This window comes from Onychomys torridus, chromosome 4 (genome assembly GCF_903995425.1).
Source record: "Onychomys torridus chromosome 4, mOncTor1.1, whole genome shotgun sequence".
Lineage (NCBI taxonomy): Eukaryota > Metazoa > Chordata > Mammalia > Rodentia > Cricetidae > Onychomys > Onychomys torridus.
This window is the reverse complement of record NC_050446.1, coordinates 112,891,596-112,904,994: the sequence shown is the minus strand read 5'-3', so window position 1 is coordinate 112,904,994 and position 13,399 is coordinate 112,891,596. Positions and strand designations below refer to the sequence as shown.

Genomic DNA, 13,399 nt, shown 5'->3' with positions numbered 1-13,399 from the left:
TAACACTGGGAACAGAATGGGAAATGAACTGATTATATAACAACTACACTAAAATTCTGCCAAGTAAGAATTTTAATGTAGTTGTTATATTGGCAGTTTATTTTATTTCTGGGTCCAATTAAGACCTCGGGAAACAGCAATACAGGTCCCATCAGAAGCCAGATGCTGTTCAGTACAACATCCACTTAGTGCAGGGAGATCCAGACATTTAAGCAGCTATGGCAACTATAGCTTGGAATGCCAGCCAACCACAAATTCCATAACAGGAACATAAATGCATCCATTCACTCACTCTCATTAAGTGAACAGTCAGGCTTTGAACAATGCAAATGATTAACATATTCCTTCTTCTCCTAGGCTTTTACCTCAAATTTCACCTTCTTTAGGAATCAAAGATACTGAATACTTCACAAATAAATGCTCCTGTGAAATCATCATTCTAAAACGCAGTGGCACCAAAAGTGACAGAATTAACTTGTTACTATTTCAAGAGAGCAACAAAAATACTAAGAAAGCAAATCTATGAACCAGTTTTATTTTATTTGCATTTAACATGATTACACATTCATGTGTCTAACAAGATCTGCACTGTTACATTAAAAATACAGTACAATAACATTCAACATGAGGTACTTCATATTTATATATTTTCCTTCATAAATAATGCTGTAAGCTGCTAAAGTCAAGCACACTGATGCATAGTTGTCTACAGTATGCTGAATTAGCTGAGCTTATTTAAACACCTTAAAAAAAAAAACAGTTCAGTGCAATAATTATGTAGAAATGAGACCATTTACTTAAATACTATCTTACGATAAGATTAAGAATGTTGCATTAGAACTGCTAGCCTAGTTACCCTTATCCCCAGAATGGACAATGGTGAAAACTGCCAGGTATGCTGGGAAAAGCATCTACAGCGTTTTCTGCTTAATAAAGTTGTGTTTATACACTAGAGCTGTCAGCCCTGTCAGAACAATGGTTTCTATTCTTACAAACTACAAAGTTCAAAACTACCAAAGGAAACCAAAGCAAGCGCATTATCTTTTATTTTGCTGAAAATGGAGATAAGAGAATAGGTTCAGAACATAAAATTTCTTATTTTAGGTACAGCTTTCCAATCTTACCCACAGTTCTTGGCACAGGTCAATCAGAGAGTGGGTGTATCTTTTTTTAAAATATAATAATAATGAATATAAAGTTATGTTATCCCATCCTCAGTGAACTGTACTTGCCTAGCCACATAGAGGGCAGCTAGGTCACAGTAAGAATGAGCAGGGGTGGATGCTGCCCCTTTAAGGCTATCACACCCACCCCAACTATCTGACAGGACTCAATCAGTGCTAAACAAACTTCCTTCTCCTCTGGCTTAAAAGTAAGTGCCTTCTAGTCAGGCTTACCAACTTGTATGGTAGCTACAAGTTACTGAAATGTTTAACCATAATTTTAAAACAAAAGCCTTTGTTGAAGTAATTTTAATTGACAATGTACCTTTATTTCATGTATGCTTTGCCAAAACTACAACCTGTCATCTTCTTTCCTAAGAAACAATTGAGAGATTTTATTTTAAAGTTGTCCTAGGAATATTCATCTAGTCACCAATAACAGCTTTTGGTCACCTATGTTAACAGATGTAAGTAATGGCAAAATGATTAAAACATTTCCCATAATCCAGTGCTCTCCTCCACCAGTGATGCTGGCCAAAGGCCACAAGCCCATATCTGTAGGGGAAGAAGTGGCCCAGAAGCACAGTGAGTGGAAGCAGTCACTCAGTGGGCCTTGCTGGCACCAGCAGGGGGGGGTGGGAGGCCTTTCTGACACACCCACCAGTAGCCAGGCAGGGAGGAGGCAGTTCCTGAGTTGGCACTCTCTCATGCACATATTGCGCACACAGACACACACACCCCAGGACTAGCCCCTGCTCCAGGGAAGCCAACTATGGCTTATAGAGCAGGAGAAGGAGGAGGCCAGGGACCACACTCTGGGTGGCGGGGAGCCATCTCAGGATCACACTGAGCAGAAAAGCTGCCCAGAAACACATGGATATTTCAGTTTCAAGTGACCACACTGGACACCACCAGGGTCACAGGCACTAAGCCAACACGAGCCATCATGGAAGGAGAAGTTGTCTGTGAGCTTTTCCCTCTTTGCTTATGCTACCATGGACAGATGAGAGCTGCATGTGATGCTGATGAGGTGAATACTCGGTATAACCCAGTGTCACTCCGAACCATTTTTCAAAAACCCTGCAGGCATATATTGGCACTTTAAGATGGCCAGAGGCCAGGTTCTAGCAGTCCAGAAACTTGTTCATAATCAACAAATAGGATCGTCTATGGTCAAAGATCAGATAAAGAATGTTTCAATTAAAAAAAAAAAAAAGGCATAAAAAGTACGTTATCACATTGACAAGCAGTGCCACCATTACTCCATACCTCCACTGTTTGGTCCTCTTCTAACAGGGGAGGGAGAGGGGGAAACTCAAGTCCTATGCAGTAAGACTTAAGAACAAGCTGAGAGAGAGAGAGAGAGAGAGAGAGAGAGAGAGAGAGAGAGAGAGAGAGAGAGAGAGAGAGAGACAGACAGAGACACAGAGAGACACAGAGAGAGTGAGTGAGTTGGGGGGTTGCCCAAAACTACCAGGTAAGAGTGGCTTTTCCAAATTGTGTATACTTCTCACTGATAAATTGAACGATTCATTGTATAGGACATTTTCAGGCTTCCCTTTTACCTGTTGTAGTATTATTAGCAGGTTTGCAACTTCTTTTTATTGACAATAAAATTTTCTAACTTCACCAATTCTGAAAGAAGTATCTGCACTCTGGTATCTTGTCTTCTAAACTGAAAGAACGTAAGTCTGCTTTATAGCAGAGTCGTGGCCTAAATGAACATCCAATTCCTTACACCACAGTGTGAATTGTTTAGTAAGAAACACAGATATGAACTTAAGATACAAAGAATATAAAAATAAGGCCCAGAAGCAACAATGTAAAAGAAGAGAGTCAAGCATGATGACTGGCCTACTGTTCACTTTCTAAGTTTACTTTTTACAAAGCAAATATTCTTTCAAAATTGTACACTGAGGTTCACCTGTTTTTTGTTTTCATTTATTTTGAGAGGAAAGGAGGGGTTCCATTTAAAAATAACTTGATATTACTTTAGGATACATACTTCCATTCATCAAAGGAAATTCAAGTCGATTCAAAATCTTCTTCAGAGGTACAAAAGTGGGAGGTTGGTGGGCACTTGGAAAAGCACATGATCTCCCTAGGCATACAGACGCAACTCTAAAACCACAAAGCCTGAGTAAGAACTTGGCTCTTCTAAGCATATAGTTAAAAGCGGAATGTTGCATTTTAGCCTGTACATAATTAAAAGGTTCAAAGACATTAGAAACTGCCTACTGCTTCATTCAGTACAAATTACCTGTGCTGACCACGTATCTGGAGACGAGCTAAGCGTCAGGCAAGGACGGCCCATGTGGGTGCCTCATGATGCGTAAGCAAAGGAAGGTTCAAGCATAGAATATGAGTTCTGGGATCTGCCCTCCCTGTACCCCAGTCCCATTGGTGCTATCTGAGGAGCACTGAAACTGGACAGTCACCTTGCCACACTGAACTTCGGTCATGCCTTCTTGTCCAAAGTAGCTGAGTTCATTGCCATCCAGCACCACACTGGCTGTATAGAAGGTGTCTGGCTCAATCTGCACCGGATATTCAAACCACACAGGGAAGGTATTGCTGGATCCATCTGAGAAGTACTTGCTCAAGTTCTGGCCCAGGACAACGCCCTGCCGTTTGAGTTCAATCTTGGCACTGTACTCTGCAGAGCCACAGCTGGAGCCATACAGCCCAAAGCCTGCGATGAACACCCTCTTATCAACTGCAAATTGGATGCTGTCACAGCGACCCCGATAGCGCCACTGGTTGCTCCGATAGGCACATGACTGGAACCGGTGACAGCGCTGGGGGACTAGGCCCTTCCGGGCTTTACTCACAAACTGCAGTTCTGGTTTTTTGGACGCAGTGTACCAGAGGAAGATGTCATTAGTCTCGTTGAGAGTTAATACCCCAGACTGCGCAGCACCATTTGCAAAGTCATCCAGGGCCATGGTGGGGATGCGGATCAAGTACAGGGCCTTTCCTAGGACCTTGCGCTTATTTTCAATGCTCAAGGCCAGATCTTGCCGCTGGCATTCTACTTCAGCCCAGTTCAGGGCTGCCTCAAAAACCACTATTTCTTTGGCATTCAGCGTTTCCCTGCGTAGGATACTTTCGAGCGTCTGGAAGTCGATGTCGCAGAATCCCTCGGACTTGAGTGCTAGCTCGGCTTGAGCATCAATCACCTCCCAGCAACGCTGTGTGAGGTCTGGCTCCTCAAACAGGCAGCTCTGAGACAGGAGCACACAGGCATTCTTGGCGCTCAGGCTGGTCTCCAGGAAATTGACACAGGCTCTGGCAAGGTGAGGAACTATGTACTTTTTGGCAGCATACAGCGTGGCCAGCACTGTGTCCGCAGCCAAGTCAATTTCATCACAATAGATGTATCTGAAAGAAAGCATCCAACATGTAAGCGGATTTCCACAAAATGAGCATGTGCAGCAAGGAAGGAAGCCACTGCCTTCAAGCCTGTCCAAGAATATAATTTCATGTGACAGTTACTACAAACATGTTAGAAAAACATCTGAAATATATTCATGAGGTGCTAATATTTCAGCTCAGCAGTAAGCTTATTTAATTAATGGGATTAACTGTGTTATCATTCATCCTCTATTCTATACATTTTCAACAAAACAGGACATACTGCAATTATCTAAAAGATGACTGCATATCAGAGATAAGATTATGGAAACACAGCAAAATTCTATTATACTCTAGTAATTTAAAGCACTGACATTCCCATTCCCACGGTTTAAAACAGTATTCATTACATATTTATGTGTGTGCACGTGGGTATATTTGTGCACCCGAATACTTCTGGAGACCAGAAGAGGGCACTAGACCCCCTGAAACTAGAATTACATGCAGTGGTGAGCTATCTGATAGGGGTCTATCTGATAGGGGTCTATCTGATAGGGGTCTATCTGATAGGGGTCTATCTGATAGGGGTCTAGAACCTAAACTCTGGACCCTGCAAGAGCAGCACTCTTAACCTCTGAGCTCTCTCTTCAGCCCCACCAATGTTTAAAGTACAACCTATAGCTTTATTCCAATTCGTTCCTGCACATTCAAACGTCTTTTGACACTAAGGTCAAAAATTACCTTTTAATGATTTTGTACTTTTTAAAAATGTAAAATAAAACCTGATATTAAATATTTCTGAAGTGGTTCCAAGTTCAGTAAATCATCAAATTCAAACTTTAACACTACCTTTTCAGTAAACTTCACAAAATCTTTTGAGTTCTAAATTTCTAAACTTGTATGTGTCCCCCACATATTCCTCCTACTTTCAGAACTGAAGAGAACATTATTTCCACATGCATCTATTAAATGATAAAGCAAAGAGCTCAAATGTACATTGATTCTGAGCTTCTGTAAGGTGTACCTATCTTAAGAGGTGAGATACTTCATGATGTTTAAGGGGTGGTGGCAATTTCATCAAAGAGTATGTAAAGGTGGAAACCACCTGCTGTCTTGTATTACAGGACAAAAGAATAGCCAATGAGAACTCTACCAGTGAACAACACTGAAAAAAAATGTATCCTTTCAACTTTTCCAGCTAAAGTACAGAGTACTTTATCTGATTTTTTATAGTTACTTAATTCCTTGTTAGTAAAACATACCTAAGTTAAGAAATCAAGAATAGCTTTTGCAAGAAAAAAAAATGTAAACACACATACAAGCCAAAGTTTCCACAGTCACACACAGAAGGGCCTTTTGCTTCCAGGAAACTCTCTTCTCTAATAGGCTAAGCGGGTTACACTGGCAAGACTACTCAACAACACAGCTGTAGCAGAGTTGCACTTTGCCCAGAGGCTAGGACTAGGGAAGCATCCAGAACACAGGCTGGATTTGTAGTCTCACCCTGGAACTCCTGGGAGCTAACACTCCTGTTCTCAATGGACAGCTACTCACCCAGGATGCAAGCGGAGGAAACCTCAGTCCCTGCCTCCATTATAGCACAGCAGCAAGGCAAATGGAACCTCACTGCAGTCTATTCTTACCCTCCACCTGATTCCAGGGATCATTTTAAAAAACTGTACTAGTGTGTTCTAGGCAAAACAACTGTAAGGGAAAACACTTGGCAAATGATAAATCAAATAAATGACTTGGGCAAGATGTAACTTTCTGCCATTCTTGCTCCTGTTCCTGACTGTGCACGTGTCTAGGATACAACACTCTTACTTGACTTCAGTGAGGCCAAAATGTTAACTAGGGTGGCATTCCACTTGACAACAGATGGCAATGTCACATACATAGAGCTGGCTTCACATGCAGTGATGAAGGGCAAGGATTCGAGCAGGTGAAAGGTTTCTGGATGATTGTACTAAAGGATTCTGCAGGTTCAAAAGTGATGAAGCAGTTAATGTTATGGTACTTCACTTGCCTTTAATCCCCCTGCTTCCCACTGGGAAAGTTCTAGTTCAATCAGATTACAAAGCTATAACACGAACAAGGAATTAAATACTTACAAACTCTAGAACTGACTATAACTTATTTTTCAGTAAGCAGTATATAATAATTGTTTTAACAATTTGTGAGAATATTGTCAAACTGATTGACCGACTGGGCAGTTTTTCTTCAAAAAGTTTTTTTTTTATTATTTTTTTTTTATTTCAGTGAACTTAAATCCCCAGACCAGCAGATAACCTTGAACCCCTAGGTTAGTGTGTTGAAAATACAGTTTAAGAAAAACCTTCTAAATATAGCTTACAGTAAATGGGCTTAATCATGTGGTAGACTATCCCATTGTCTAGCATTAGACATTGGTACCTGATTAACATGCAAAGGACCAATAAGATATGAAACTTTTTACATAACTATCTCTAATCCATTTACACTTCTATATTACTAATTGAAGACTGCTTACATAAATCTATAGGAAACTACCATTCAAAAGTCTCTTCATCACCATAAGCATGTCCAATTTTGTGGGTGAAATACATGTGGGCAAAGATCAGATAAGTTCCACTTCTGGCGGCACGAGACAACTCAGAAGACATGGGTCTTCCCAGTGTTGCTAACTAAACAAGGTACATGATTTCTACAACTGTGAAGTGAAGGTGTATTTCTCTGAAGCCTTCTTAACACACACTGCTTTCAGGAGAACATGCCTATTAAATAACACCTATACAAGAAAGCTATTTTTCTTCTGAAATGTCCCTAAAAAGCAGCTCACTACGTAAGCTATTTGCCCCTAGGCTCTAGGCTAAGACAGGACTCTAAATGCCTGCAACATTCCATACGACTTCCAAAGAAAGATAAAGAGTAATTTCCTCCAAAACCATTTCCAAGGCAAGCAGCAGCCTCTCTCTTTAGAATCTTTCCTCTTACACAGAACTTACATCTGACTGTGAAGCCAGCAGAGCATAAATACAGCACAAGCGAACTCTTTCCAAACACACAAACAATGCTTACTTCAGCATGGCGAGAAAAGCAGCAGGTTCGACGTCTGGTATTCGGATTTCATCTTTGTCCTCAGCAAGTTCTCCATAAAACATTGCATGGAACACTGAGCTCCCAACAGCTAAGACGTACTGTGGAGAAAGGGAAATCTCATTTCACGCACTAAACTGAAAGCATTTTCAGTAAGTCGATCCCGAAAAACAACTAGCAAATCAGGGGTAGGGGAATGTAAAGTATCTAACCTGCTTCTTTGAAACAGCCAGGGTACAGAGTACCCTAACGGGGGACCATAAGATTGTCACATAAGACATGATCTCTCTCAATATCACTAAGCCTTAACATTAATGTACACCGCCCACTGTGATATAAGTAAACCAAAGCTCATTTATCTGATTTCTATAGAACAGTAAACAGTGGACTTTCCAAACCTGTTTGTTACAAAGCTTCCTATCACTGGGGAGTGAAGAGGGCATGTTTCTGTGTGATATATACAACCACTGTGGAGAAGGAAACAAAGACAAAATTAAGTGTGGCCAAAGCCCACGGGAAGGGTCTGCTTTCTCTGTGATCTGGTGAAACATGCACTGCCTGCCATCGGCAAGCTGCCCACACCAAGCTCCGGGCTGAGAGGGTCCCTCTATATAAATCTCAAGACTAAACCAGTAATGCAGCTGTTGCTTACTTTGTGTCCTGGCAACCGCTGAGTCCCACCTGGTGGCCCAACCACAAAATGGACATCTGCCATCAAGTCATTATTGAACATCACTGCATTTCTACAAACAGAGGCAATTCATTAATTCACAGCAGCCTGCATGCTTACCACCCCTTTCCCCAACATGCAAAACTTAAAGAAGCGATTCAAGCCAAGCAACAACAGTTCAGTGACTTCACAGCGAACGAGCAAATAAAGGGTCCAACTATACAACTGTCTGAAATCACTGCAGACACACGGGAAACAGTAAAGTTTTAAAAGTTAGCCAAACTTTCACACGACTTAGTACAAATGAAGGGTTTCTCTTCTGTGCTCCACAGACACAACCCTGCCACTTAGACATTACAGCTTGCAAAAATATTTTTTATCTAAGAGGAAAACAGCTGGACTGTTTTGGAAAAGATACAAGGTGGCTTTCCATTACCAGGAAAGCTTCTGGGGAAAGAGGCAACAGAGATTCATGTTCAAATGCATTAAAGGTCATGCAGAAAGAAACTTCAGCATTGACGAAGTTAGAAAGTAAACACTGGCTAGGCACTTACCTTTCTCTGATGGTGGGATAAAGACCCTGCCAGTTAGGGGCCGGGATGAGGTTGTTGTTACAGAGATTGTGCTGGTGGTGCTGCTGGACAGTGGTGCTGCTGGAGCTGGCTGGTTTCTTGCGGGGGAATATATCAGCAGCCATCTTTTTCTTCTTTTTAGTCTTCAAGGTAATTATTTCATAACAAACTGGGGGCAACTTACTGCCGCTGCCGCTGCTGCTGCTGCTGCTGCTGCCGCCGCCGCCGCCGCCGCCGCTGTTTGCTTTCTTTGAACCTTTCTTGGACCTGTTCTTTACTGTCTCTGGAAGCATCAAGAAGAAGGTGAGACATTTCATGTTCTTTTCTTTATCATCTACCATGAGTACAGGATGTCTCTCTTTAGAGCTAGATATCCCAAATTTGCTCGAACATCTAGGCAAAGAGGCTAGCCAGAGCTAGGATGTTAACAGAAACCGACAAGCTGGTATTTTGCTGCTTTTCTCAGAGAGGCAAGGTGACCTTTTCACTATGTTGAAGAGGAACTGGCTTTAAGTTTTATCCAGGACCGGATCTGCTAAATACATTCCCATCATGATTCCCGTTTTTCTGATTTGCTCATAAAAACAGCCGTCTTCTAGATCACCTGAAAAGGGTATGCTGAGCAAAGGAGGCAGGCAGAGTGCTGTGGCGCTTGCTTTCTGAATTGGGTTAGCAAGATCTGCCGAGCCCAGCGAGTCTGTTCAGCGGCGAAGTTGTGTGGTGAATGGATCGGAGAGAGGAGAGTAGGTATTACAGCCCTGCAGACGGAGTCAGACAGCCAGCGCTCCGAGCCAATAGCTGAAGCCACCAATCAGGATTGGACCAAGCCAAACAGTGACACCTATTGTAGCATGCACAGCTCTGATATTAAAGGAACAGCAGTTACATTCTCTTTTCTACTGTATATTTAAATAAGATAAACGGCAAATGAAATACATTTGCAAACAGGAAAGGAGGGATTTATTTTTCTTTGGTTCAGGAGTATTTTCATTTCAACCCAAACAAGCAAAACCCATTAACAAAGAATGGGAACACATATGTCTAATCTCTCTTTCTGGCAAAAATCTTCCTCCTAGCAGCATTTACTTGCAACTATTTTGAACAGGATCCTCTGGAGTCTAAAGCCAACGGGAATCAATGTACTAAAATCAAAGCAAACACATTTAAGTATAGTTTTGCAGGCACGGGGAGGTCTTTTTCCAGTCCTTCTGAATGTTTTACTAAGGCCACGCATTTAGCTTGCTATCCAATGTTTTCTAGCTTTGCCAAGATCTTGGACAGGAGTCCCAGGTCACAAAACACTGTTAAACACAATGCGCTTATACCAGCACACTTAACTGAGCTGAAGCACAGGACAAATTCTAGATACGAAAATAGCATTCAAATGAGACATATCTGGTAATCAGTTAGACACTGTAATTGACTAAAAGTATGTCAGAGGCGGCCCTGTTCAGATCTTAAAATCCACTCAACTCTTACGACTAAACTTAATCTTGTCACACAAATTTTAAATAAAATAATCCACAAGCTCTAACACAGTACCAGTAATAGGGCCATTTAAAATGACCAAAGTCTGCTATTACCTAGTAAAAAGGCAAAAGGGCCCGTTGCTTCAGAGGGGAGGAAGGCCCCCAGCAGCTTCTAGTAACAGCATTTACTGGGGCCGCTACACATGCTCACTTATTTGTAACGAGGGACTAGTGATTAGAGTGACTCTCTCTCCTATGTGCAGGATTACTCTCATTTGCTCACAGCACAGAGGCTATTTGCTGCCCCTCCATAAAGTATGCTTCAGGGCCATAGACCTGCGTCCTTAGTGACTCCTGGGCAAGGCGAGGGCTCAGCAAATGAGAACTAGTTGCTACCATAGCTGATACTATTACACACCAGAAATCAAGTCTTTCAATCCCTAGCATCCTCATCACTAAGTCAGTCCAAAGACCATCCTTGGCATTGTCATCATTATTATTAAAACTCATTTGCAAGTCCACTGTAGGCACTGTGTGTAAGAGACACACAAGGTTACCTATCCCCATTCTAGGGAGCCTGAAAGATGCTTATTTATCACAACTATCGTATTATTATCAGGGCTAAAATACCATGCATCAGCACCTTATTTCAGCTGTACTTTAAGCATAAGGTTAGAGATATAACTACTGTTGAAAAGTATCTAGAAGGTTTGGGGAGATGGCTGGGTGAGTAAAGTACCTGCAAGGTATGGACACCTGAGTTTGGATCCGCAGTACACGTGTACACACACACACACACACACACACACACACACACACAGGGGGGTTGGGAGGGAGGGAGAAGAAAAGCAAAGCTATGCACACTAGCATGCACCTGTATCACTAGCTCTAGCAGTGGGGTGAGGGGGTTAAGTGAGGTCTCACCAGCCAGCTAGCCCAGCCACTTGGTGAGCTACAGTTAAATGAACAAACTCTCAAAAATATAAAGCAGAAAGCAATAAGAGACACGCTATGTCAACCTCTGGCCTACACAGTTAAACACACACACACACACACACACACACACACACACAAAATATACACCACACACATATATCATCACACAAACACTCACACCCACTATACACAGACACAAAAACACCCACACCCACTACACACACATACACGCACCACACAAACACTCCATATATCATACTCACTCATCACAACACACACACATACACCCATACTCACCACACACATCATACAACACACACAAAACATCCCACACATTATACACATTTGCAACACACACACCACAAAACAATACACATACCAATACCCATAACCACCACACATACACCACACCACAGACACACAAATATCTCGTACCATACATACTCACCACACAATACACACACACACACACACACACACACACTCACAGACACAATCACACACTCACAGGGCACTAAGTAAAAGGCACTAGGCAAACAAGTAGCTCCTGCATCAGCTGCCTATCAGGAGTAGGTTGAAACAAGAGGGTCTCTCTACTGTGGCTACTGACTTCTCATTCAAGTCTGCCTAGAAAGCCCTTCTGAAGGGCAGGTCCTTCTGAGCATAAAGTCCAAACACATTTCTAACAAACCCAGTATCTGGCTTCTCAGGTCAGAACTAATCAATTAAAATGGAAAGAGAAACCAGCCACTTTGAGACAATCGTTATTAGTTGTCAACTGAAAAAGAGAAAAGGGACGAAACAAAAGAACAACATGGGAGGCTTTGTGGTCATTATTCATTGTGCATACAGCTAGCTCAACATCCATCCCAAAGAAAGCCTCCCAAACCACGGCTTTTACCTCAAGATGAGGAAAAGTGCATGCAATCTGCAGTTTCAGAAAGAGTGTGTATCGTTTTAGAAGATACTTTTTTTTGAAATTAAAGAGCCCAGGTATTTGGAAAATCAAGCTTTGTAGAAAAGCTTGAAAAAGTCAAGCTAAGTGAGTGAAGAAGACTGAGTGTAGACTCGCTAGGACAGCACTTGCTGCACAAGGCTACTCTGTCACTCTGTCACAGGGGCGGCCAAGTGGCTGTTACAGGCAGACAATGGGAAAGGCACACACAGCTGCCTTTCCTGCTCTAGTGAGGAGGCAGGCCAAACACTGCTGCTAACCCTGAAGTCCCAGGGCCAGCCCAGGGCCTTTAGGGAATGCAGAATCTCAACTGGATGAAACCAGAATTTTAACAAGGACTTTCCCACAGTGTGTGGTGGCAGTGAAGTTTGAGAAAAACTTCCTTCCCAAAGATCCAGGTTCAACATCCACCAGCCTATGTTCCCTTCAATTCAATTGAATGAGCAAACAACTCAAGATAATTTAATTTAGTTTGGATCAAGAACTTAACCTCTTGTATCTTGTTCTGAAATTCTGTTCTGATTAATGGTGTGATTCTAGGATCCAGGTGAGCAGCCAGGCAAATCAAATTGCCTAAGATGTGTGGTTCTCTGGGAAAGTAGCTCTAGTCCAAATTCTCAGAAGTCAACAGCAAGGATTCAAAAATACCAAGCAGATGAACCAGCCAAACCTTAACCAATCAACTCCACAATCTGTCTAAGAAAGCTAGATGAGTACATTGTCAACATCAATAACCAAGTATCAGTACCCTTTCAGCTACGCCACTCAACTAAGTGGTGGGGGTGGGGTGGGGCTCTGAAATCAAGTCACTCTTTAAGGGACTAAGTTTTCTCAGCACAACAATGAGGTTGTTTGGAAGGGCTTTTCTCCAACTGACGCTTAATCCAGTTAGAATCACATTTTACAGTGTGACTTTGAACAGAGCACACATATCCGAAGAGTGTAAGCATAAAGCTCAAGCTGATGTTTTCTATTTATTTTGATGTTGCTCTTGATATAGTCAATTGTACTGATGACTAGCTTAAGAAACAACTGATTATTTTGTGAGGCACCAAAAGTTTAATATCCAAGGCTCTTTTCCATCAATAACTTCAACTAGGGACTATCAGACAAGGCAAGACCCCCCTCCCCCTTACTTACAGAGTGAACACCTCAAATTGTATGTGCAATTGGCAGTGTGCAATGATGTTTCTGGAAAGAGTAAC

General features: G+C 42.0%; 1 protein-coding gene across 2 annotated transcripts; it reads right to left on the bottom strand.

The window, feature by feature from the left end:
* Positions 1-2,565: 2,565 nt before the first annotated feature.
* On the bottom strand, positions 2,566-9,618 carry Btbd3 (BTB domain containing 3). Of its 2 annotated transcripts, XM_036184912.1 has the most exons (4): positions 8,817-9,618; positions 8,245-8,335; positions 7,575-7,693; positions 2,566-4,544 (listed from the first exon to the last, which is right to left on the bottom strand). In XM_036184912.1, the coding sequence occupies exons 1-4, from the start codon at positions 9,173-9,175 to the stop codon at positions 3,512-3,514; spliced, it is 1,602 nt and encodes a 533-aa protein (XP_036040805.1). In that variant the 5' UTR covers positions 9,176-9,618; the 3' UTR covers positions 2,566-3,511. The 2 variants fall into 2 exon arrangements, with proteins under 2 accessions (XP_036040805.1, XP_036040806.1); XM_036184913.1 differs by lacking the exons at positions 7,575-7,693; positions 8,245-8,335.
* Between the last annotated feature and the right edge of the window lie 3,781 nt (positions 9,619-13,399).